Here is a 27,892-nt window from a genome sequence, read left to right as displayed (position 1 = left end):
TTTTGGAACAGAATTTTTTTTCTAACTCACAGAACTTTCCAGGAAACAGAAAACGATGTTCTCACCCAGCTCTATTTATAATTTCTAAATCAACCAACTTTTGTGAGCAAGGTGACTGGCTTATAAATATTTTGAGCCATGCATTTAAGGGGCAACCAATACATAGGGAACTTGTTATTCAAATCAGTCTCTCTCTTATCCAAATACCCAGGAAACTTCACATGTGGAGGAAATGTGTTCATTTCAGGCTGAGTCGCTCACATCCACAGTGTGAAGCATTTCAGATAATGAATCTCAGTGAGAGCTGCTCTACAAAATGAAGCTGACATTTAGAAGAGAACAGTCTATTCTATACAAGTCAAGTTCTCACTTAAATTTTGCTCTTTGTGGACTATGTGTGTATTTTTAAAGCACCAGTTTCTCTCTGTAGAGCAGCTTTGGTCAAAAAGCCATCTTAACTTCAAAGGTTGCATGCTGAAGAAGCAGAGCCATTAAGGCTTCAGAAAAGCATTGTGAAGATTTTAGGATTTATTTCCTCCTAAGCTGCTCTCTGATGGGAGATAAATTTGTTGCAGAAAGGAAGAGACAGATACACACAATCAGTCAATCAATCCATCCATCCCCAGTCAGGGCTGTCCTTGAAAAAAACCCAGAACATTTGAGAAATATGCTGCCAAGAAGTGCCGCAGAATATAGTTCTGTCATTTTCACCTTTAGGAGGATGAACGTAAGATGTGAATTTGTGAATTGATACTACAACCACACTTAATGTTCTGCCTTCTAATTAAAATGTGGCCATTACAAACCCTTTTTTTTAATGCTTAAGTACATGATTTCTATCATCCTGCAATTCAGATTGTAAAATTTATGGATGAGAGCTTTAACACCTGCCACCTAGATAGCAACATTGCACTGAAGTATGGGAAAGCCATGTCCCAGAGTACACATAGGTCTCTTGCTTCTTGGGCCAATGGGGAACTCCATTACAATTATGGAGGTAAAACAACAGAGCAATAAGGGAAGGATGATTCACTGAAGGAAGAACCTCAAGTGAAACGGTGAAAAAACATGTTTATGCCTTAGTTTAGGACCAGGCTATCATTGGGAGTAGAAGGAGTTGCCAGCCAAAAAAGAGAGCAAACAACAAGGAGCATAAGTAGGTAGCTTTGGCTACTTACCCTTTTTCTGCATTGTTACTCTAAGGTCCTGCCTGCTTTGTTGGCTACTAGCCATCGTCTCTCCATCATCTTCATTGTGGCTAGACTGCCCAACAGTAAGAATCTGAATTTGGCTTCCTACCTCCTGAATGTCATCTTGAAATGCAGCAGGGCCATCAATTCCTGTCAGACAACAGCAAAAGTCTAGTCAAAGAATGACTGAAAAGCTAACCAATATCAACTCAGAAATACGTAGATGACATCCTAAGAAACAAAGCTCAGCAGTCCATCTGCAATTACATTTTCATGACTAAAATAGTCTTCAAGCCAAACAACTCATTTGAACTCCCAAACCTTTTGATTTATTCCCAGAGATCAGACTAGCTCTGTGACTTGGAAGAGAGTGTTCTGAGTATTGGTATGCATAGGAGTTCATCGAGCAAAAACACTCGGCTTCAGACTGTCCATAGCTGACATTGCCTCAACAAATATTCTTTTTGAAGCTGGTGTAGAGTTTATTGGGGCCCTCCGTGTAAAAGCTAAAAGGTTTTCTGAACTGTTGAAGCAAATGGAAAGTGTATGTCTCTCTGTGTGAGAGCACTGCAAGAGAGAATGGTTTGGTGATTTCTCCACTTCTAGATTTCAGACCTTTGATTATAGCATATACATTTCCATAAGATCTAAGCACCTAATTTTCAAGTGTATTCTGGGGACAGAACACAGACATTGCTGAGACTTTTAGCACATAATGCTAAATGTGAGTGACAAGTTGAATTTCACATACTAAAACAATTTCAAGCATGTATGTTAAAAAACTTCCAACAGACTTGTTTCAAAAAATGTTCACACTTGTGGATTTTTTCACTTAAACTATTGTGAGCCTTGCTTCTTCAAGGCTGGACCTCACCAAACTGTTCATGTGTCAGCAGGGACCCAAATGGGTACTATACCGAATCACTCCTCTGAAGAAAGACCCTGTCTATTTAAAGGTATTGGGTGCCATATTTAGGCTCCTAAATCAGTCAGTAGGTGCCTAAAATGGTTATTTAGGCACAAAGATTTTGTTGCTCAACTTTGTGTATTGATGTTTATAAACAGAGCAGTATTATATTTAAAACCCTATTGTATTATTATTATTATTATATTATTTAAAAACCTAACTGGTTTCAAGACTAACCTTGGTTAGTTTATGGAGGGGATGGCATGATAAGGTTGCCTACAATGGCATGTAGGAAACAGCCAGAGATGGGCCACTAGATGGGGAGGGCTCTGAGTTACTACAGTAAATTCTTTCCCAGGTGTCTGGCTAATGGGTCTTGCCCACATGCTCAGGGTCTAACTGATCCCCATATTTGGGGTCAGGAAGGAATTTTCCCCCAGGGTCAGATTGGCAGAGATCCTAGGGGTTTAATCACCTTCCTATGCAGCGTAGAGTATGGGTCATTTGCTGGTTTGAACTAGAGTAAATGATGGATTCTCTGTAACTTGAAGACTTTAAATCATAATCTGAGGACCTCAGTAACTCAGCCAGAGGTTTTGGGTCTAGTCCAGGAGAGGATGGGTGAGGTTCTGTGGTCTGCAATGTGCAGGAGGTCAGACCAGAAGACCATGATGGTCCCTTCTGGTCTTAAGTCTATGCATTTACTATTTGTATTACAGCAGGACCTAGAGACCCCCAATTGAGATCATTATGCTAGGCACTGTACATACACATAATAAGAAAGTCCATCCCCAAAAGAGATTACAGTCAAAATGGACAAACGGTAGGAGGGGAAACAGAAACAGAGAGGTGAAATAACTCGCCCAAGCTCAAATTTGGAAATAGAACTTAAGTCAGCAGACACTTAGTCCAGTGCTTCCTGTTCATTAGACTATGTTGTATCTTCTAATTCTTGGAGGTATTGTCATGGTCAAACAATGTCTAGATGTGGCCAAAACCTGAAAAAATCCCAGTTGAATAAAATATGGAGAGGAAAAGAACAATACATTCCCTGGCTCAGAAGAGTGTGTTGAGAGTGGGACTATTTACCTGGCTTTCTCCCCTCAACTATAAATAAATCACTGATTAGGCCTAATTCTCATCTATAGAAAGCCAATTTCATTTTTGCCAGGATAGCAAGTTATCAACATTAGATTGTAAACTAGATTGTAACTCCTAGGAAAGATTTAATGCCGTGGTGTACTACGTCAGCCACATAAAAATGTACTTTTCATTAATAAAAGCTGTAATAATATTTATGTATTTATAGATATAGTAAATAATAAAAGACTCTATAAGCTTGCTGCTCCACAAGGTTCTTTAATAAGCAACAGAGAGGAGAACTGGTAACCATTACTAATGGCTGGTGTTTGTGGGATGAACGTTGGCTCTTAATAATTTTGGCTGAAAAAAACTGGTCAAGCATGGTCAAATCGAGCTGAATGAATGCTACTAATTTTTCCTCTTCAACTGTTCTTTTGTCTTGGCTGGGAAACACATTTTAAGAACTATAATTTCAGTTTATGTCCATAACTTTGCATCAGTTGCTTGCACCTACATTATGTAATAATATTAATAACTAGTGAGTCATGAGCTTTTCATTGACACCTTGTATGACACTTCTCAGATATATTTCATGACATTAAAGAATTGAAGTACATGTGAATTGATTAAGCCAGCTGCAATTCATTACCAGATATCTGGGTACCTGTGACTCTTGCGCGGTTCTTAATGTCACAACAGGATATCGGAATAGATTGACCACTGGTCTAATCCACTATGGCAATTCCTATGCCCCTACACATATATACATTCACACTGACCAAAATTTTAAAAAACTGGTGCCTAAAGTTAGGCTTCTAAACCAGACACCTGACTTTCAAAAGTGCTGAGTACCCACCAGTTCCATTTAAATTAATGGGGCAGTGGATGCTCATCACTTTTGCGTATCTAGCCATTTATTTACCCACCTATGTTTGTACCTAATTTTAGACATCCAATTTTTAAAAATATTGGTCACTTTCCTCCCAAAGAGACTTTGATCTGTGGCGAATTAAATGCCTCCAATGAAGTTATATAGTCTAGTCTAATCATGCTGGAGTTGCTGTTCCTATCCCATGCTGTCAGGGCCATCACATATTAGGCATTGGGACAAATGTTACACTGGCTAGTCACGCATTAAGAGGAGGAAAATCAATTTCAGCATTCAGAGGAATGTGTAGAGAGTTTTATTACACATAAAACCTGTCCCAGGAGCTGACTCCATACCATACTGGGGATGGAAGATGTAACGAGAAAAAAGAAAAGACAAATATGAAACAAGATCCTCAAGAATGTTAATAATGGGGAATACTGTACAAAAATAGTTGAAGATGCCTGATGTTGAAAGGCTAACGCAACAAAGGAAGTGTTCAGGAAGAGCTCATCTTCACATTAGGATTATCCCTATTAAGTGAGAATGAGAGAGTGTGTATGTGTAATACACACACACACAGATACACACACACACACAGACACACACAAAATGTAAATAGGCAGCTTTACCATCACCCATCTGATTTCTTGAAGCATTTCAAAAGCCATTCAGCCCTGATTCATCTTTCATTACAGTTTTAGAATGGATCCCTCCGTCTACATTCCTCACTTTTTAGGCTTTGTGGGCTCCTGCTCCTTCTACCCACATACCAAAAAAGTGGCTTATTGTGCGGGGGTTGGGGGGGTGGATCATATTTATAGTTAACAGTCTCCTGTAACTTCAGTGGTTGGAGAATATGGATTTAAGGTGGCAAAGGCAGACAGTGGGCTGTGAAAAAGAAGAAAGTAAAGTCTTCAGATCCAGGGGTCAGAATTTTCCACTGTGTCTCCTAAGCACAGAATGCAGCATCCTTGATGCAGAAGTCTCTGCGTTCCTGTCAAAATTATGCTGAAACCAGAATTCTTCATATTATTCATAAAGAGAGGGTGAACCAGGGCAGAAAATAATATGATCTGACCTAAATACTTTGAGAGAGAGAGAGAGAGCGAGAGCGCGAGTGCACACACTTTGGTTAAAATTGACATATTCATGTCTTTGCACTTCTTGGTTTCATCTGAGACCAGAAGCTGAAGCCCAGAGATCATGAGAAAAGATGTTCTTCTGGCATGTCCAGCCTATGAGAAATTGTCATTACATGTATTTTAGTAGCATATGCAACGTTCTAGGCACTGTTCAAACACACAAGAAACAGTTCCTTCTCTGAAGAGCTCATAAGCTATAAAGTCTATTATTATTTTAGAATGCCATTTGCCACAGCATTTTTATAGACCGGTTACTACACTTTTTTTTTTAATTTTATTTTATTTTTTGACAGATGCTCAGACTTCTGAACAGAACATGACTACAATCAGAGACTGAAACAATTACAGCTTCTCTCCTGCAGTGGAAGGAAACAAACTATTACAATAGGAAACAGGAGATCTGTTACTGTAACCACTGGAAAGGGAGCTATAAGAAGAAATTTTGCTAAATGTTCATGATCCACAGGCGGAAAATCAGGTTTCCCAGTCTAAGCTTTCATGGACTTTGTGATGTTGCACTAGACTTGTCTAACTTTACTTACAAAAGATTTGATCAACATATTTTTCCTAATTTTTAAATCTCTTCAGACTCCCTTGATTTAGTAATGATAATGCATTTTTGGAAACTTGAAATTGAGACCTGTTTCTACAGTTGCAATCCTGAAGCTCGTGGAAGCTGTCATTGGGAAAGAACAGCAGGGTTGGCTGTATTTATTACAAGTACATATTCCATGAGCTGACTGGTTTGTTATGGAGAGTTTCCAGCAATTTGGCTATAATTAAAATGAATTTAACTAATGTGTTAAATAATTATTATAATAAAAGCATTTGTTTGGGGAATACACAGAAAGAATTCGGTGAGCTTTGAGATCAGATGCGAGAAAACAAATGTACAGAAGGTCAAATTTGGAATCTACCAATTTTGATAGAATTTAGATTATCCAGATGGGCTCTCTAGAAATACTTCTGATAGATTTCATCACTGAAAACTGAAATCATGTTATGGAAGAATGGGAATTTAAAGACTTACAGGTTAAAATATCGCTTTAAAACTTTAATTATTCAAGAGATAATCAGGAAAAAGTATTTTAGAAAGAAAGAAAAAAGAATACATATTAAATGCACAACCACATGATGTTTATGTACAGTGGTTTAATAAAAGACAATAAATAAAACCTAAGCACTAGACATAATATGGAGACAGATATTATCCTATATAGTTATCTAACAGTAGTAAACAGGAAAACTGTCCTTATATTATTCTCCATTAAACCTGAATAAATTAGTCACAGGTTCTAAATGTGACAGTAGCAACCAGACATTTTAAAAGGTATTAAAGTACTAGTCTGAAAATGACTGTAGGCAGAAACACATTATGGGCATAAGCACAGTGAGTCAGTTCTCCAAAACATTAGCTATGTATGATATGAATCCCTAATAACTGGATCTACCCAGAAGAAAATCAAATCATATTTATTCACATTGGGCAAACCAGACTCAAATATTTTGCTGTGAAAAGATTTTAAGCAAATGTTCTATTTTCTTGTTTCTTTTACATGATCATGCATGTAGATCTAAAAATGCTACAGTACTATGGGAAAGAATGATGACCAAATTATTTTACTATAAGAGAAGTTTTATTGTATTCAATTAGTATGAAACCCCTCAAGCTTCCAAAACACTTTATTTTAGCTAATTTATTTTTAAAGTCAATTTAAAAGAATTGTTTTTATTTACTAAAGTAATTCTTTCTTCATAGGACATTCATGAATTTACTTAGGAAACAAGTCTAAAAGGCATTTCTGATGGACCTAACAAAGCTAATTGATTGGGTAGCACAATGGCAGGTGAAATTCAGTGCAGACAAGGTCAAGCTGATGCACTTGGGGGAGAAATAAAATATGATTATCCCTACTTTACAGATAGGGTGCTGAGGCACAGACAAGCACTTAAGCATGTGCTTGAAGTTCAGCATGTTGAGTTGTTCCATTAAATGCAACAGGATTACTCACATACTAAACTTTAAGCACATGCTTAAGCACTTTGCTGAATCAGCTCCGGGGACTTGCCCAAGGTCAGACAGGACATCTGAGGCAGAGCAGAGAACTGAACTTTAAATTCACCGAGTTTCAGTCTAGTGCATATAACCACAAGACCATCCTTCCTCTATAAAGTTGCAGACAGCAATGGAGTTGAACTGGTGTTTAGTAATGGTGGGAATTTCTTTAGACGAGGCTTCAGAGATGAGATACCAGGTTAAATAAGCCAATAGTCTGATCGGGTATTATCACTTCTATCTATTATATTCAAGACATTGCTGTGTACTGTGGGGACACATTTGCAAATTACTATTCTGAAGCATTGCAAAGCCGCTCCCTGTTTGACTTGAGGGTGGCAGTAGAATACTTCAAAGGAATGCTGGCCTGCTTTGAAATGAAAGACAGAGAGATTTTGAGTTTATCAACAAAGTGAATCCTCAGAAAGGCTGTTTTTATTAAGCTCCCATCAGAACAAAAAGAAATTTCAACCTTTAAGGATTTCATTTAGTACAAACCTTGAGTATACATTTTTCTCAACTGATTCACAGTTTTAAACTAAACAGGCCAAATAACAGTTGAATATAAGGCTTACTTTTGGAACTATGATGAGATAAAGTATACTGACGATTCCACCGCCAATGCTAGTCTTGCACCCAGCAGTACATAATTCAGTATTATTTTTAAAAGTACTGTCTCAGCCATTGTTCAATAAGTTACAGTAATACATGTATGGCTCAAGGTCTTTCTTTTGAAAATACCCTTTAAGAATTTGCAACTGAGCCGTATTAAAAAAAAAAATCACTGTGGGTTGAAACTTTGCTTTTGAAGAATTCGGCTAAGAAGTGAAACATTTTTAAAATAAAAAACATGTAAAACAAAACATCTATTGGTCCATTTTGAGGACCAGCACAATTCTTAACATACTTTCTAGTTGCCAGAATTTTGAGAGCCATTTGTTCAACAAGTGTGCATTTTCCTAGGTGTTTTTTGGAACAACAACTAAGACATTTGATTTACAAAAAAAAAAAAAATTAGTAAACTTAAGTTTGGGAATGTTCCATTCTATTGTTTACAATATTTATTAACCTTTCTTCTAAGTAGGTCTTGCCAAGATGAAGACGACTCCAGGAATGACTACTCTTCCATTGTCTATATGCTAAGGCAGAAGTGGGCAAACTACAGCCCATGGGCCACATCCGGCCCATGGGACCCTCCTGCCTAGCCCCAGAGCTCAGGCCGGGGAGGTTAGTCCCCGGCCCCTCCCCTGTTGTTCCCCCTCCCTCACAGTCTCAGTGCGCCGCTCCACCAGCACAATGCTCTGGGCGGCTGAGCAGCGCAGTTGCAGAACTGCAGCCTGACCCCGTGCTCTGGGTGGTGCGGCTCTAGCGCTGCCAGCCACTGGTGCTCTAGGCAGCGTAGTAAGGGGGCAGAGGGGGTGGATAGAGGGCAGGGGAGTTCAGGGGTGCGGGGGGGGGGGGGAAGGATAACTCAGTGGCTTGAGCATTGGCCTCCTGAACCCAGAGTTATGAGTTCAATCCTTGAGGGGGCTATTTAGGGATCTGGGGCAAAAATTGGGGATTGGTCCTGCTTTGAGCAGGGGGTTGGACTAGATGACCTCCTGAGGTCCCTTCCAACCCTGATATTCTATGATAAAGGTTGGGGTGGTCAGAGGGCGGAGAACGGGGGGGTTGGATGGGGCAGGAGTTCTGGGGGGGGCAGTCAGGAATGAGAGGGTGGGGGGTTGGATGAGGGGGCAGTCAGGGGTGGTCAGGGGACAGGCAGCAGTGGGTGGCAGATGGGGCCGGAGTCCTGAGAAGCAGGGGGGGTCGGATATGGGGCTAGACCACACCTGGCTGTTTGGGGAAGCACAGCCTTCCCTAACCAGCCCTCCATACAATTTTGGAAACCCGATGTGGCCCTCAGGCCAAAATGTTTGCCTGTCCCTGTGCTAAGGAGTGCCTGGTTTGGCACTGAGACCATAATGATTTCCTTACAGTCAAGTTCAGGCCAAAGGACAGTCTGGAGAGTGTTCTCATGCCCAGAGATAACAGCATTTTCCCAGTTGAAGCCCATTTGTTCTTCCTGCTGTGTGCTGTCCCATTGCTTTTATGCCCAGTGGAGCCATACTTAAACAGGTCTAAATGAGCTAAGCTTCTCCCATTAAATGAGGAAATATGGAGTAATGGAGCCTCTTCCACTACAAGTGGCAATGCCCTCCTATCTGGCCAGCTTTAATGCAGCTCCCTATATTACATAGCGATGCGACAGAAGGGGCTATTCATAGCAAACAAATGGAAGAAAAACAAAGGGAAGAAACAAGGATGAAATAAACCATGGGGGAAACAAACCCAGAATAGTCATCCTGACAAAGAGAACATTTTGTGGCAGACACATAGACAGACAGGACTACAACCAGAAAGACCAATCTGAATAAATTAAATAAACTGAACATAAAAGACAAAAAGAAAAAGCGTGTGAGAGAGATGGAAGGATATTCTTTATTTGGGCAATGAAATACCTCCAGATTGCAGATTTAGGTTTCAAAATCCCTATAAAGTGAACAGTGTTTCCCATGGCACTTAGTGCACCAATGCAGCAACTCCTAAATTATTTATATGCCATGTATGTGAGATTTACTTACTCCTGAATAACCTTATTATATTTTTGCTTTAGAGTTAAATCATAGATTTGAGTATTCTTAAAAAAGTTATTTATCTGTCTCCTGTTTGTTTCCATTTAGTCCACTGGACATAGGAAAAACATTTTTACCAAACAGTTATTAATCCCTACTCTTGGTAATCTTTAGTGGAAAACAGACACACTGATGTGTGTATAATACTTCCAGAAATTTCAGATAAAAAAAATAATGTATGTGTTTGATGTATAAGTGTTCCATATACTATGGTCTGTTTTAGTCCTGTGGTTAATAATGTGTTTACAAGTGTGATAATACTGTACAATATGCATTTTTCATAACTTTCAACTTGTTGATTTTAATTAGTTTTCTAATTTATTTGTGCCTCTCCACGCAACACTGCAAATCAGATACATATAGCGAGACAAATTCTTCCCAATTTGCACCCCATTGGCATAATTGCATGGGGCGATAAATCAAGACAGAATTTGTCCTACTTTGTTTAATTGGAAACATACTTTATGGTTATTTTTAAAGTGACCATAACTTGGCCTCTTTTCTTGCTTCCTCATCTCCCCGCCGCCACCCAAATCAGTTTGCACCCAACAATTAATCGCAGGTACAAATGTTTGTATTCAGATGTCTAACTACCAGATTCGTCATTTTAATCAAGCAGCTAAGATACTATTAACTGCTAGTGTTTGTGCTTACAATTAATTGCACTTGCACTTCTGCTCCCTAAGTGGAGGCTTTAAAAAAAAAACAAAACCCAGGCTCAATACCTATTAACTATCATAGTGAGGTATGAAAGACCCTAACAGTTACAGTTCTTGGCTAAGCTGCTAAGCATTGTACTACAAAGAGCAAAACCACAGAATTTATTAACCCAGATCTCTGGAGCAACCATCTGCTCTACATAAGCAATTAGTCTCAGCCTATGGCTGCTTCTCCTGCTGTCTCTCAGTGCAGCCTCATTAAGCCGAATATTTCCCTCATACTCATTTTTATCACATTGTTCTGATAACAGTTTCATCATTCTTGGAGCCACTCAGAAAAGCATTACACATCTAAGACCCAGAGTACAATCATTACAACAGAGATTCAAGTGCTGCTCCTATATAATTCAAATGTATTGGGTTTGAATTAGCTGATTATTCATTAAATCTGGTCTCTTTAGCATAAAGGGACGAGCCATGCTCAGAAATGTAATCTGCACTACTGTTAAACATCAGAGAAATCTTTAAAACATGTCATTTTAGAATACAATGTGAATTCACACCTTTTCCAGCGTACATCCTGCTGCTTAAAGGGACATAGTGAGGATACAAATCCTGGGGTAAATTAATTCACAATAAATGAACAAGATAAGTGATGGTACCTGATTGTAAAAGAAATTTTAAAGATTTAATTAACCTCCACCATTTATGGTCGTTTGCTGAAATCACTTCTCCTTGCATAAAGCAAGAGTAAGAAGGCTTCACACATGAAAATCACTGCAGGGATAAAATCCATTATTCACCTCTCTCTAGTGCAGGCAGGGCTTCTCTGAAACCAGAGTTTCTACATCCCTTACTTAGCTGTTCCTGGCCACTAGGATCCATGCAGTTGAAGATCCAGTGCTCCCTTATAGAATCCCGACTTTAGCTTGCCTTCAAGATTGGCCTAGTCAGCGCCAGCATGGAGACTCCTTCTCCAAGGCATCCAAGAGGTACAGAGGTCCCCCAGTACAGTTGCTCTGCCTGTGCCCCATCTGTTCTCTCATGTACACACTGCATGCATACAACCCCATTCGGGGGGGAGGGGGTGGGGGGGCGTGGCTTTAGTAACGTGGAGGAGATTTCATGCAACTATGTGAATTTCACCTTGTTTATTATGGGTCTGATCCTGCAAGAAGATGAACAACTCTGGGAACAGCTGTGTTCTTCCAGCTCCCACAAACTTCTATAGAATTTGAACAATTCCAGAAGCTGTTCATCTGCTTACATGATGAAGCCCTATTTACATTTCACTTAGCTTGGATAGTCACATTAGACTAGCCAGTTTCACGCTCATTACACTAGTACAGTGTTACAATGTTTGGGTTAAAAGTTATATTAGAGATTATCTTTTAATTCAGAGAAATATTTTCTGCTACTATTAGTTCAAATAATTCAAAAAAAAAAAAACAAATTTTAGTTCTCAACTATCTGACAGTGTCCTTTTAAAATGAATCTCTCAGGTAAGTGAAAACTACCAAAAGCTCCTAGGAAAACGGTGAATACACTTTGCAAAAATTACCAGATTCATTAACGTTGTATGTACTAAACTATATGCAATTAGTACAATGGCAATGGCCTGCTAAAATATGTCAACATTTTTCTGCTTGGGAATTTTCTTTTTAAAAAGTCTTTCCTGAAAACAAAGCAGCAATGTTTTGGGGGGTCAAAAAATTTAGTGTTAATTTATTGGCAGTGCCGAGATAATAAACTTGGTCAGCACATACTGATCATAATATAACTAAACTACACACAGCAAATCTTTTCTCACTGAGTCAACTATCCAGCAAAAACAATCCCAATGGTTATAGAACATTCTCCATCAGACATTGTCCCATAGGACATATCAGGCATTTTTAAAAAACACATTCCTGTAGTTATTATTGTTTTTATTGCAGTAGTGCTCAAAGGTCCCAACCAGGATTAGACTCCCATAGCACCCAACCAAGCACCTAGGAAAACATGGGGTGAAATCCTGGCCCCACTAAAGTCAATGGCAAAGTTCCTGTTAACTTCAATGGCAAAGTTCCTGTCAATTTCACCATTGAGCAAAGAAATTAGAAAATGATCTGAAAATCAGCACAGAAAAAGGTATAATGCAGTCGGTTATATGCAATTTAGTATTATGCAAATCTTAATTATATAATTTTGTCAAAATCTCATCTATTTTAATTAACTGAAGTAATATTTTATCTTCTGTACATTATATAAAAAGAAAAGGAGTACTTGTGGCACCTTAGAAACTAACAAATTAATTTGAGCGTAAGCTTTCGTGAGCTACAGCTCACTTCATCGGATGCATTCAATGAAAAATACAGTGGGGAGATTTATATACACACACAGAGAACATGAAACAATGGGTGTTACCATACACACTATAAGGAGAGTGATCACTTAAAATGAGCTATTACCAGCGGGGGATGGGGGGTGGGGTGGAGGGGAGGAAGAAAACCTTTAGTGGTGATAATCAAGGTGGGCCATTTCCAGCAGTTGACAAGAACGTCTGAGGAATATGGGGGGTTGGGGGGGGAAATAATATGGGGAAATAGTTTTACTTTGTGTAATGACCCATCCACTCCCAGTCTCTCTTCAAGCCTAAGTTAATTGTATCCAGTTTGCAAATTAATTCCAATTCAGCAGTCTCTCGTTGGAGTCTGTTTTTGAAGTTTTTTTGTTGAAGAATAGCCACTCTTAGGTCTGTAATCGAGTGATCGGAGAGATTGAAGTGAAATACAAAAGCTTATGTTCAAATAAATTCGTTAGTCTCTAAGATGCCACAAGTACTCCTTTTCTTTTTGCGAATACAGACTAACATGGCTGCTACTCTGAAACCTGTACATTATATAGTACTTGTATAGAAATCCCATATAAGGAAAATGGACTATTACCAGAATCAAAATATGGCAGTCAAAATCTGAGTATTACTAGAGCCCAGAGTTTATAACATTATACAGTAAAAATGATTTATGTACTACCTTGCACAATGCTCAGCTACGGTCTGAGTCAGCACTTCCATTAGAAAGTTTCCAGGTTTTAAAGTTTTAAGAAGATTTAACTCACCAGCAAAACTTGGCATTCAAATTTCTGTCTTGGTGTACATTATTTTTATCTGAAGTCCAGAAATATTGGCTTTCCCATTTTTAATTTCCAACAGCAATTTTTAAATTCAGTTCAGAAGCCAATTTTTAAAAAAACAAATACATATAAAACTGTGATTTTAAAAGTAATACACAGTGTTGTTGTAGGAATGTTTGTCCCAGGGTATCAAAGAGACAAGGAGGTTTGTACAATATAATTTTACCTGAGGTCCATGATGGTATTTACATGCTTAAATCTCAGTTTTAGACACATCACTGAGATCCACAGAACTCCTGCCCAGCTGCTACCTAACACTACAGTAGCCTCAACTCACTTGGCACCTAAGTTTTCAGGGTAAAAGTTTCCTAAGTGCCTAGCATTCTGCACACTGCTACCTCACTATGTGTTGGGACGGTTATCTCCTGCCTAAGCCCAAGTGTGATCCATGAACCAGAGGAAAATAGCCAGAGGAGTGCCATCTCATCTTTCTGGCCTGATCTAATAAGTGGCCTCTGAGCATACCTACCGGATTGAGTCCCATTCAAAATCTGGCTAGAGGAGGTGGTGGTGGTGGTGCTGCCCACCTCATAACTATTAGCCCAGTGATTAGAGCAGTTACCTGGGATGTAGGAAACAAAGGTTTAATTCCCCCACTCCATCTTCCATGTTTCAGGAGGGTGCTCTCACTACTGAGCTATGGAATAATCTGATACAGGAGGAGGAGGGGCACCTTCTATCTCTCCTGCTAAAGTTGTTCCACTTTGGATAAATACTTAGGGTATGTCTACACTACGAAATTAGGTCGAATTTATAGAAGTCGGTTTTGTAGAAAGCGTTTTTATACAGTCGAGTGTGTGTGTCCCCACACAAATGCTCTAAGTGCATGTAGTCGGCGGACTGTGTCCACAGTACCGAGGCAACAATCGACTTCTGGAGCTTTGCACTGTGGGTAGCTATCCCACAGTTCCCGCAGTCTCCACTGCCCATTTGAATTCTGGGTAGAAATCCCAGTGCCTGATGGGGCTAAAACATTGTCGCGGGTGGTGCTCAGCTAACCATCACCATATGTCTTCTGGGTGCTGGCAGACATGGTACTGCATTGCTACACAGCAGCAGTTTATTGCCTTTTGGCAGCAGACAGTGCAGTATGACTGGTAGCCGTCATCAACATAGTCCTGGGTGCTCTTTTAATTGGGCGCCTGGGCAAACATGGGAGTGACTCAGCCAGGTCATTTCCCTTGTTTCGTCTCATGGCGATTGAGTCCTACCAGCAGTGCACTGTCTTTTAATCTGCAGCTAGCAGAAGACGATGACCAGTAGTTATACTGCACCGTCTTCTGCCGAGCACCCAGGAGGTGAAGATGGCTAGCGGTCATACTGCACAGTCTGCTGCCAGCATGATGTATAAAGATAGATGAAATGGCTCAAAACAAGAAATAGACCAGATTTGTTTTGTATTCATTTTCTCCTCTCTCCCTCTGCGAAATCAACGGCCTGCTAAACCCAGTTTTGAGTTCTATCCTTGAGGCAGCCATTCAGTTTCTCGCAAAGCCACCCCCTTTGTTGATCTTAATTCCCTGTAAGCCAACCCTGTAAGCCATGTCGTCAGTCACCCCTCCCTCCATCAGGGCAACAGCAGACAATCGTTCCGCGCCTTTTTTCTGTGCAGACGCCATACCACGGCAAGCATGGAGCCCGCTCAGATCACTTTGGCAATTAGGAGCACATTAAACACCATTATCCAGCAGTATATGCAGCACCAGAACCTTGAAAAGCGAAACTGGGCGAGTAGGCAACGTCAGCGCGGTGATAAGAGTGATGAGGACATGGACACAGACTTCTCTCAAAGCACAGGCCCTGCCAATGTGGGCATCATGGTGCTAATGGGGCAGGTTCATGCGGTGGAACGCCAATTCTGGGCCTGGGAAACAAGCACTGACTAGTGGGACCGCATAGTGTTGCAGGTCTGGGACGATTCCCAGTGGCTGCGAAACTTTCACATGTGTAAGGGCACTTTCATGGAAATTTGTGACTTGCTTTCTTCTGCCCTGAGGTGCAAAAATACCAAGATGAGAGCAGCCCTCACAGTTGAGAAGTGAGTGGCAATAGCCCTGTGGAAGCTTGCAACGCCAGATAGCTACCAGTCAGTCGGGAATCAATTTGGAGTGGGCAAATCTACTGTGGGGGCTGCTGTGATGCAAGTAGCCAATGCAATCAAAGATCTGCTGATATCAAGGGTAGTGACCCTGGGAAATGTGCAGGTCATAGTGGATGGCTTTGCTGCTATGGGATTCCCTAACTGTGTTGGGGCGATAGACATAACCCATAGCCCTATCTTGGCACTGGAGCACCAAGCCGGCGAGTACATAAACCGCAAGGGGTACTTTTCAATACTGCTGCAAGCACTGGTGGATCACAAGGGACATTTCACCAACATCAACATGGGATGGCCGGGAAAGGTACATGATGCTCGCATCCTCAGGAACGCTGGTCTGTTTCAAAAGCTGCAGGAAGGGACTTTCTTCCTAGACCAGAAAATAACCGTTGGGGATGTTGAAATGCCTATAGTTATCCTTGGGGACCCAGCATACCCCTTAATGCCATGGCTCATGAAGCCATATATAGGCAGCCTGGACAGTAGTCAGGAGCTGTTCAACTACAGGCTGAGCAAGTGCAGAATGGTTGTAGAATGTGCATTTGGACGTTTAAAAGCGCGCTGGTGCAGTTTACTGACTCGGTTAGACCTCAGCGAAACCAATATTCCCACTGTTATTACTGCTTGCTGTGTGCTCCACAATATCTGTGAGAGTAAGGGGGAGACATTTATGGTGGGGTGGGAGGTTGAGGCAAATCGTCTGGATGTTGGTTATGCACAGCCAGATACCAGGGCAGTTAGAAGAGCACAGGAGGGTGTGGTGCACATCAGAGAAGCTTTGAAAACCAGTTTCATGACTGGCCAGGCTACAGTGTGAAAGTTCTATTTGTTTCTCCTTGATAAACCCCCCACCCCTTGGTTCACTCTACTTCCCTGTAGGCTGACCACCTTCCCCACCTCCCTTCGATCACCGTTTGCAGAGGCAATAAAGTCATTGTTGCTTCACATTCATGCATTCTTTACTAATTCATCACACAAATAGGGGGATAATTACCAAGATAGCCCAGGAGGGGTGGTGGAGGAGGGAAGGACAAGGCCACACAGCACTTTAAAGTTTAAAACTTATTGAATGCCAGCCTTCTGTTACTTGGGCAATCCTCTGGGGTGGAGTGGCTGGGTGGCCGGAGGCGCCCTCACCGCGTTCTTGGGCGTCTGGGTGAGGAGGCTATGGAACTTGGGGAGGAGGGCGGTTGGTTACACAGGGGCTGTAGTGGCGGTCTGCGCTCCTGCTGCCTTTCCTGAAGCTCAACCATATGCTGGATCATATTAGTTTGATCCTCCAGCAGCCTCAGCATTGAATCCTGCCTCCTCTCATCACTCTGCTGCCACCTTTCAGCTTCAGCCCTCTCTTCAGCCCACCACTTACTCTCTTCAGCCCGCCACCTCTCCTCTCGGTCATTTTGTGTTTTTCTACACTCTGACATTATCTGCCTCCATGCATTCGTCTGTGCTCTGTCAGTGTGGGAGGACAGCATGAGCTCAGAGAACATTTCATTGCGAGTGCGTTTTTTTCGCCTTCTAATCTTCGCTAGCCTCTGGGAAGGAGAAGATCCTGTGATCCTTGAAACACATGCAGCTGGTGGAAAAAAAAAAAGAACAATGGTATTTAAAAAGACACATTTTTATAGAACAATGGGTACACTCTCTTTCACTGTAAACCTTGCTGTTAACATTACATACATAGCACATGTGCTTTCATTACAATATTGCATTTTGCCTTCCCCCCCCCCCGCCCCGCGTGGCTAACAGCAGGGAACATTTCTGTTCAGCCATAGGTAAACAGCCCAGCAGGAATGGGCACCTCTGAATGTCCCCTTAAGAAAAGCACCCTATTTCAACCAGGTGACCAGGAATGATATCTTTCTCCTGAGGATAACACAGAGAGATAAAGAACGGATGGTGTCTGAGCGCCAGCAAACATACACTGCAATGCTTTGTTCTACAATGATTCCCGAGTACGTGCTACTGGCCTGGAGTGGTAAAGTGTCCTACCATGATGGATGGAATAAGGCTGCCCTCCCCAGAAACCTTTTGCAAAGGCTTTGGGAGTAAATCCAGGAGAGACACGAATGCCAGGGCAAATTAATCATTAAACATAATGCTGGCTTTTAAACCTTGTATAGTATTTTAAAAGATACACTCACCAGAGGTCCCTTCTCCACCTGGTGGGTCCGGGAGGCAGCCTTGGGTAGGTTCGGGGGGTACTGGCTCCAGGTCCAGAGTGAGAAACAGTTCCTGGCTGTCGGGAAAACCGGTTTCTCCGCTTGTTTGCTGTGAGCTATCTACAGCCTCCTCATCATCGTCTTCCTCGTCCCCAAAACCTGCTTCCATGTTGCCTCCATCTCCATTGAAGGAATCAAACAACACGGTTGGGGTAGTGGTGGCTGAACCCTCTAAAATGGCATGCAGCTCATTATAGAAGCGGCATGTTTGGGGCTCTGACTTGGAGCGGCCGTTCGCCTCTCTGATTTTCTGGTAGGCTTGCCTCAGCTCCTTAAGTTTCACGCAGCACTGCTTCGGGTCCCTGTTATGGCCTCTGTTCTTCATGCTCTGGGAGATTTTCACAAATGTTTTGGCATTTCGAAAACTGGAACGGAGTTCTGATAGCACGGATTCCTCTCCCCATACAGCGATCAGATCCCGTACCTCCCGTTCAGTCCATGCTGGAGCTCTTTTGCGATTCTGGGACTCCATCATGGTCACCTCTGCTGATAAGCTCTGCATGCTTACCTCTGCTGATGAGCTCTGCATGGTCACCTGCAGCTTGCCACACTGGCCAAACAGGAAATTGAAATTCAAAAGTTCACGGGCCTTTTCCTGTCTACCTGGTCAGTGCATCTGAGTTGAGAGTGCTGTCCAGAGCGGTCACAATGGAGCACTCTGGGATAGCTCCTGAAGGCCAATACCATCTAATTGCGTCCACAGTACCCCAAATTCGACCCAACAAAACCAATTTCAGCGCTAATTCCCTTGTTGGGCGTGGAGTAAGGAATTTGATTTTAAGAACCCTTTAAGTCGAAAAAAAGGGCTTCGTCATATGTACGGGTGCAGGGTTACATTGATTTAACGCTGCTAAATTTGACCTTAATGCCTAGTGTAGACCAGGGCTTAGGAGTCACTGAGAGACAGAAAGAGAGAATATAATTCTATAGTCTGGTGGTTAAAGCATCCGCCTGGGAGGTGGGAGACCCAGGATCCAATCCCTCTGGTTCTAAAGACTAAGTATTTATCCACAGTGGAACAGCTTCAACAGGAGAGACTGAGGGAGCGACCACATCACTAGCTCTGTGGTTAGAGCATTCTCCTGAGAGGTGGGACACCCCTGTTCAAATTCTTTCTCCCCTCTGGTGAGGGAGAGAGAAAATGAACCTCCATCTTCCATATATCAGATGATTTCTCTAACCACTGGGTTATAAGGTGAGTGCTGTATCCACCTCTGGCCATTTTGTATGGCGTGAGGCAGGCCCCTATCTCATTCTCACCAGAAAAATCTTAGGCACCAAAGCTGCTCAACTCCAGGAGAGGGGTTCCAAATTATGGTTCACAAGCAGAAATAGGGGCCTTCCTGCAGCCCTGATTTAGGGGCTGATCTCTGTGACTGAGGTGGGGTTTAGGACATACCCCCTCACTATCTTAGGCAGCTACTCACTTAGCATACTGACCTTTGAGGATTGCATTCTTAGGTGCCCATCTCTCCCCAGACTTCTTATATAGAGCCTCGGTGCCAAACTCACGTTTTGTGGCTCACCTTGTTGTTCCAGTAATTTTCTAGGCACCTATAGTTAGGCATTGTGATGCTCAGTGTTGCAATGCCTAGTCCCATTGTGGATCTGGGCATTAGCAACTAGCTTTCTTTAATTAATTATTAACAGGATTGTTGACCATACAAATTATTTTCTTACCTATGAAGTTAAGAAGAGAATGTCAGATATATATGAAGAGGGAAAACAGCTGAGTCCAGACAATATAGGTTATAATGGCCTGATGTAAAACCTACTGAAGTCAGTGGAAAGGTTACTGATTTTTAATGGGCTTTGGATCTAGTCTCCAGTTAAAAGTATATATATATACACATACATATATACACACAAATCATTGATATAGCTTTTAATCAGTTCATTCCACTTGCTCCATTTATTTTCAAATGATGCAGCTGCTAAAATCTATACTGCCAGTAATTCCATTTCTGTTCACTCTTTTGTCAGTGTCTATGGTGAGTATTTGTTTTTGCTAAACAGCCTTAGATATTACATTTTCAGGATAGGTAATATGTGTCTATGAGCTAGCGTCCAGAACGATGTCATAAAGATGTTTATTTATACCCTTAAATGTATGTTGACCTGACAGAGGGTAATAGCTCTGAAATAATTTCAAATCCATAGTAAGGGTGAATCCTTGACCCATTGAAATCAATGGCAAAACTCCCAATGACTCCAAAGGGGCAATGACCCTAAATTTGTACAGCTTTTAAAACTCAGTTTTGGACAAAAATTTCTGCAATTTAAATCTGATTCCTGCAAATGCAAATTGATCTGAAAAAAGAATTGGTGTAATATGGCTCTAAGCAGACAATTTCCTAAAACCTCTATAGAATTTAAGTACCCATTATATTAATATTTTGTTCCTTTGTTCTTTTAGTACAGGCTACATTAATACATGGCTTTGCAAAATGATTAGGACAACAAATCTTGACCATCCCATACTTCAATATGTATGTGTTAAATTAGGACCAAGCAATACAAATTTTCCCATCTGGTGTATGCATTTGTATTATATTTGTTTTAAACAGTTGTCAACTATCACAACATCACACGCATTCAAAGAATCTTAAAAAATACAGAAGCATCTTGCCACTCAACCCAATGTTTGATATTCAGCAGCATGCAGCTAACCTTTGTGTTTCCCCTTTTTCTCCTTTCTCGTGCTGCCAGTTTGACAGCTTGCAGCTGCTGCCTTGGTTTTTTTAGTCGATTTTGGAGCTTGAGCATCTGCTACCACCTTTATATCTTCCTGCTCGGCCTCCTGAACTGCTTGAGAGATTCAGGGCACAGACCAAAAAGAAAAAGAGAGAGGAAAACAAAAGAGAGAGAGAATGAAATGAGAACTCTCTGAAGCCACAGAAAAGAATGCAAATGCAGCAGAGTTTAAGGTTTGGCTGACATCTCAGTTTGTGTGGAGAGGAAATTAATCCAAACAATTGCAGAGCTACAATGGAATTTAAATTGGCAGATTTGTTAAGGCTAGTGTTTTTTTTACCTTGTTTTATCTTCTCCCATTCTTCCCCCTCCTACAATGTATTGGTTGCTATGCATTAGGCCCAAAATACCATCATAAATGTTACTATGCTGCTGAAAGTTTCCCTGTAGTAAAGCTCTGTCAGTGCTGATCACTGGATCAAGCCCCATTAGTCAGCTCAATAATATAAGATAATGCTAGCTGGGATTTTTCCCCCCATAGTTCTCAGTGCCTTAAGTATACAGCTTACTCCTGCAAAAGCATCATCTGGAGTTTAACTTCAAAAAACTCACTTCTTATGGTAAAATTCACAGCACAATCAACTTTGGCAAGAAAGGACCTTTAATTTATAGAGACTTAATATATCCATTTAAAGTAAAAAAAAAATTGCTCTGACTTTACAAGGGCTGCATATTTGTTCATTCTGTAGAAATCTCAATGGAACACAGCATTCATTATGATAGCTAGAATAATCATATGATTGCAGTGACTTTCAAAGTACTAAAGATTTACAATTTATTATACAGTGCTGCCAGAGGACTGTATTTAAATTTGTTAAAACATATACATACGCACACACCAGTTTATTCTTCTAGTTAGAATGAGCCCTTAAGTGAAATAAAGTGACTTTTTTGTCAAAGTGGCTGTGTGATACTTTTCAGGTTTTGCACACTCTTTTAAAGCAATTATCTTCATGAACTACATACAAAGAAATGGTCAAGCCCTTCAGCCCCCAAATATACCAACACTGAGCAGTACAATAAGAACTTTAGGGGCTAGATCTTCAACTTTTGTAAACTGTCCTCAACGGAGTTACGACATAAGAAAATAAAATGGCCATAGGTTAGGCCAATGGTCCATCGAGCCCAGTATTGTGTCTTGCAACAGTGGCCAATGCCAAGTGCTTCAGAGGGAATAAACAGAACAGGTAGGGTTGGCAGGCATCCTGTTTTCGACTGGAATGCCCAGTCACCAAGGGACCCAGGCGGCTCCAGTCAATACCGTTGACTGAGCTGCTAAAAGTCCGGTCGTGATGCTGTGGGGCTATGGCAGGCTCCCTGCCTGCCCTGGCTCCGTGTGGCTCCCGGAAGTGGCCGATATGTGCTTGTGGCCTCAAGGCATGGGGCGGCCAGGGAGGTTCCGTGCACTGCCCCCATCCTGAATGCCGTCTCCGCAGCTCCCCTTGGCCAGGAAATGCGGCCAAAAGGAGCTGCGAGGCTGGTGCCTGGAGCCCACAATCCTCACTGCCTCCTGCACCTCCTAACCCCCTGACCCAGCACTCAGATCCCTCCTGCACCCCAAACCTCTCATTCCCTGGGCCCACCCCAGATCCCACCCCCCCCCAGCTATGTACACACCCCCTGGTGCACCTCAACCTGCTGCCCCAGCCCTGAGCCCCCTCCTGCACTCCGAACCCTTCAGCCCCAGCCCAGAGACCCCTCCTGAACCCCAAGCCACTCATTTCTGGTCTCACCCCAGAACCTGCACCCCCAACTGGAGCCCACACCCCAACCTCCTGCCCCAGCCTGGTGATAGTGAGTGAGGGTAGGGGAGAGGGAGCAATGGAGGGGGAGATGGAGGGAGTGGGGCCTCAGAGAGAGGGCGGGACAAGGGTGTTTGGTTTTGTGTGATCAGAAAGTTGGCAACGCCAAGAACAGCTATTCATCAAGTGACCCATTTCCTATTGCCCATTCCCAACTTCTGTCAAACAGAGGCTAGGGACACTTCAGAGGCACTTTAGAGGCACATCTAGCCCTAGAGCTGCACAGAATCCACCCTGCAGGACATGGATCCCATACCATGCCACTATTTTTTTTTAAGGCTTAGATTTGCTATTATTATGCACTCACCTGCACCAGAAACAAAAACAAAAAAATTCTTTCAAGAAAAAAAGCTGCATATGACAAGAAATCTAGAGGAAAGAATTGGCTTGCTCACAAGAACATTTAAATATCATTGGAAAACCCCAGATGATCAGTAAACTGATAAGGCCCAATGATACTTGTGGCCCAGTAGTCTCTATCATAGAAGATATAAACCAGTGGTTCTCAACCTGCGGGGTGCTTGCGGTCAATCAGCACATAGCTGCAGACCATGTAGCATCCTCAGAGCCATACAGCTAGTATATATATATTGTGTGGCTGCAGCCCACATAACACATAAAGAGCTGCATATGTAGTCCACAATGGTAAATAGGTTGAGAACCCCTGAAACACTCCCCAAAGTCACAAGTTATGGGACAAGTCCACTATGGACCAAATCTTGGATTCCTAATACATATGAGTAATTCTACTGACTTAAGTGAGAATCCTCACATGAGTAAGGCAAGAAGAGCACCCGACCTGTATAAAAATAATTTTCAAACTCACATCTCCTCTTCTGCAACACACAAGTCTAAAAATAGTCTTAAATTTACAACACACTGTGGAGTAATCGTTTTCTTTCTTTTACGAGAGAGACCTTTGTTAGCGCACTTGTACATAATAGACCCATGAAATCTGCAGAAGTCAGATCATGATCAGATGGGCCAATGGGGCTGTTTCACTCAAACTCCTCATTCCACTGACAGTCTTTAGCAAATGACTAATACTAATCACAAGCTCATTGGCTGCAATCCCTTTGCAAAGCATTACCAAACACTGTGGATAATGCATGAGACAGAATAGAGGCAGTGACCACTCCATCCCTCAGGGAGGATGGCAAGATTAATGTGAAAGGCAGCACATTAGGCTCCGTTTCACCAGTCATGAAGGCCTCTGACTAACCAGGGCAGCAAAGAGCCTCTTCTGTGAATAATCTTTAAAACAGTTGAATTTACATGCCTAGTAATTCTGTTCTATATTTGCAGCTGTCTCTCCTTTTTTAAATTAGGGAGGTTTTTCTCTGGTTTTGTTTCTTTCATGATGATGATGATCTAGTTTGTAGAATTCAGTATTTTCCTGACAAATTATTAAATGACCTACATTCAATGACTAGCCCTGTCTTTAAAGCCATTCTAATATTTTATTTAATATGCCCATCCAGCCAGGTCAAACACTATTGAAGGAGTCTAAAATGTGGCTTAATCAAAATGGGATGGAATGTTCTGATATTACTAACTGAAAAACTAAAAACACAAGAACTTTTTAGGACCAACTTCTTGCCATCCATCATGTCAGCTATCCTTTGACCTAACTAACCTGAAGTTAAATAACTATTAGTGTGGGTTCCAGCTGCATTAATTAGTTTTGAAAAGCTGGCACATAAATTTTAGCAGTAGATGCCTGAATATTAACATGGATGTGTGACCTCCTCAAGGAAGGATTTGAAAGATTTCCACCATTTTATGCTCAAGGCCATGGAGACACTCAGTTTAGTTGCCATCTTGAATACAAATCATCAGACTGGACCTGATAAAGATGGGACAATCAAGTGCAAGTGGTGGAAATAATAAAATGAGATTTAAAGGCACCCCAATACCCAGTAGCAACAACTGGATAATTGAAACAATACCATGTAGGTTTACTATCTCAGTTGCAACTAACCAACACACACACAATGTAGTGAATATTAAATACCCACTGAAAACTCTTCTGGATCAAAGATTATTTGAATAATGAATACATATGAAGAATTTGCAATCTGCTTAAAAAAACAGCACAAGCGGAAAAAGAGGCTAAACAGCTGGATAAATTATTCATTGCAAATTATTCACTCAGCTTTACTAGGCAACGATTCACTCCATTTATCAAAGTTCTCACACTTCTCATTTCATGACAAGTGAAAATAGAAGGAGTATCGAGGAAAGAAAATTAAGCAACAGTTTAATAAATGCACTGGCTTTTGCCTACTCTTTGGATGTGCTCTCACGTATCTCCATAAATATGGCTTGGCACCTTTCTTTGTAATTTCTTGGCTCTTGAGAATGTTACTGTTTATTCGGACAGTGATCCATTGTAATTTTATCTGATCTATTTTAAAATTGTTCCAACATAGCTTAAACTATAACTTTTTAAATAGTTTACAAAGCATGAGATGTTCCTAGAGTTACATGAACTCTCTAGTGAAGTAAAGATGGGTAAAAATGTTAAATTTCATTGAAAAAAATCAACAATTTTCATCAGTTTTGTAGAAGGCCTATAAAACTGAATGCGTGAAGTGATGCTCAAAGGCCCCAGTTAGGATCAGGTTCCCAGTGTCTAGGTGCTGTTCAAACACTTGGCAAGACAGTCTCTTCCCCAAAAAGATTACAGTCTAAGGCGCCTGCGACTGGTAGCGAGCAGGCAGATTGCTGTGCCTGCACAGAACGTCACTGATTTCAATAGGGCTTCATGTGGGAAAAAACTAGTATTTAAGTTGCTGTAGCAGTCTCTCTTTAGTGATTCAAAATGGCTCCTCATAAAATGCATAACTCCTTGTAGAAATGCCCCAACATGTCAAGTACAAGGATCAATGTACTAACTAGTAAATCACAAGATGAGGCACTGGGGGTTTTTCTGTTACATATCAAGACAGATAAGAGAACAGATTGAGCAACTCCTCAAACATGTATCTTTTTAAAACTACATTAACATGGGGGATTTCAATCTTGGGGACATATGCTAGAGGTCTCATGCTGCCATTTATAAGACACCCATGGAGTTTCTAAAAATTATTATAATCTTCTAACACAAAATTCTCCCACACCTCATTAAGAAGTAAGGCAGCACTCCAAGTATCAAGAGTATGATCTAATGCAGATAACATATTCCCTGCTTTCTCCCAAAAAAGAACAAACACCTTCTCATACTGAAGTCAACAGAAAACACGATCCAAACCACTAGATTTTGCTGAACATGCACAAATGTTTTTAAAATGAATGATTAAATGATGTCACCTTAAAATCTGACAGTTTGCCATTCAATGGAAATCTCTCTCTCTCTCTCGTATATCATTTATGGTGTCAGAACAGAATGACATGTCACATTTAACAATCCAGAGTTATGACTTGTGATCAGAAATCTGTTTGGCACAAAGCACAGACATCTAATTTAGCCCTGTTGCCAAATGTCAAAGAGAAAGTATACAGTGTTGCTGTAGCCGTGTTGGTCCCAGGATATTAGTGAGATAAGGTTGTTAAGATAATATCTTTTAGTGGAAAGCCCCATCCCACCCATCTTTCTCCCCCACCCCTTCCTTTCCCCCCATGACTGGAGGGATATGTGCTAACTACTTATGCTAAACAATCTCTTTGACCTTGTATTTAGCTGTGACACTCTCAGTACCTTTCCTAGACCTGAAGAGCACCGTGTAAGCTTGAAAGCTTGTCTCTCTCACCAACAGAAATTGGTCCAATACAAAAATATTATTTTACTCACATTAGAAACTAACAAATTTATTAGAGCATAAGCTTTCGTGAGCTACACGAAAGCTTATGCTCTAATAAATTTGTTAGTCTCTAAGGTGCCACAAGTACTCCTTTTCTTTTTGCGAATACAGACTAACACGGCTGCTACTCTGAAACCTTCACTCACATTGTCTTTCTAATATCCTGGGACTGACACAGATGCTACTAAAGAGAAAGTAATGTTGCTATCTTGTACATGGTTAATCTAAACTTCTAAATCAAAAGTTGTTGCAAGTTACTTGAAGGAGGTTTTTATTTCTAATTTAAAACATTTGAATTCCAAACATACAAAAGCCATGTCTGTAAAAAAAAGTAACATTAATAAAAGTAGACTTTGCCTTGTTCAGATTCTAGCCTCTCTCAAAATAGCGAAAAAAGGAATTTGTCCCAAGTGGAAATTCACCATTTTCACAGGGAAAAAAATGATACCTTCTTTCCTATGAAAATTGCCTTTCATTTTTGCAGAAAATTTAAGGGAGCAGTGGAAAAGGTCAGTTCTTTATAAATCTATAAAAACATTATTCTACATAAGCATAGGTCTAGTTACTAGGTTAACACAAATCTGGAATCAAATAAAGATGTTTTAAAACACAACTGTTGCTCTACAAGTAATTTTGTAATTTCTTTCAAACAGCAGTACAAAACAAAACTCCTCTTTCATACAAGGGCCCCATTTGTAGATCATCTCTCTACAAGTACTGCTGTTAAATATAAGCTTTATATTTCAGTAATAGTTTTAAGTATTTTCAGTAAGGTCAGATGGATCTGAAATGGTCCATCCACAATGGCTATCTAATATGGAAATAATACAGTTGCTAGACTGTTAGAAGTAGAAGCTCAACTAATACTCACGGGGAAAAGATTCTATCAGTGTTATCACTGTTCCTTACTAATTGTTTAGCTCAATTCAGTCACTTTAATGACTGGCACATTGACGCTAGAAGCCCTCACTTTACCTGAAGCTTGCCTTTTCCTGACAAATATTGTTGCTTTATGAAGTTATCCTATAGTATTAATTGCTACCAATGCTAATATGGTAATTGAATGAAAGATAAAAAAAACATGTAATTCTATATGGGATTACAGATGGGCTCAGGGACACAAAACCTTTCAGTCCTAGGCCAAAGGTCATTGGAGACTGAAAAATAATTACCAGTTACTGAGTGATTGGTGACATATGCAAAATGAGTTATGGTTTCAGTCCATTTCCTGAATGGAGAGGTGTCATGTCACTAAGGGTGCTAATGGGGTCTCTCACCGGCAATTTTAATACACACCAAGAAAAGAATGGGCATAACAAACTGGCCTCTCACCTCCATGTTAAGAGTTTAACCATATCATTTTGTTAATACCTAGGGAAGTCTACTTGGCTTCTAACTATGAATCTATGAATCTAACTATAATTGGCTGTGCACCCACCTTACAGTAGGTTTGTCT

General features: G+C 41.0%; 1 protein-coding gene across 9 annotated transcripts in view; it reads right to left on the bottom strand.

Moving 5' to 3' along the window:
- Positions 1–27,892, bottom strand: part of TUB (TUB bipartite transcription factor) — a 265,886-nt gene that overhangs the window by 18,775 nt on the left and 219,219 nt on the right. For 3 of the 9 annotated variants that reach the window (XM_043516612.1, XM_038407875.2, XM_043516613.1), the window contains exons 4-5: positions 20,748–20,882; positions 1,179–1,340 (exon numbers count right to left, since the gene is read on the bottom strand). In XM_043516612.1, the coding sequence (XP_043372547.1) occupies positions 1,179–1,340; positions 20,748–20,882 (297 nt within the window). Of the gene's footprint in view, positions 1–1,178; positions 1,341–20,747; positions 20,886–27,892 lie in introns of all 9 variants that reach the window. The other 6 variants (XM_043516615.1, XM_038407876.2, XM_043516614.1 and 3 more) reach the window with 3 other exon arrangements.

This window comes from Dermochelys coriacea, chromosome 6 (assembly GCF_009764565.3).
Source record: "Dermochelys coriacea isolate rDerCor1 chromosome 6, rDerCor1.pri.v4, whole genome shotgun sequence".
In the NCBI taxonomy this organism is placed as follows: Eukaryota; Metazoa; Chordata; order Testudines; family Dermochelyidae; genus Dermochelys; species Dermochelys coriacea.
This window is presented reverse-complemented; position numbering and strand designations above follow the sequence as displayed.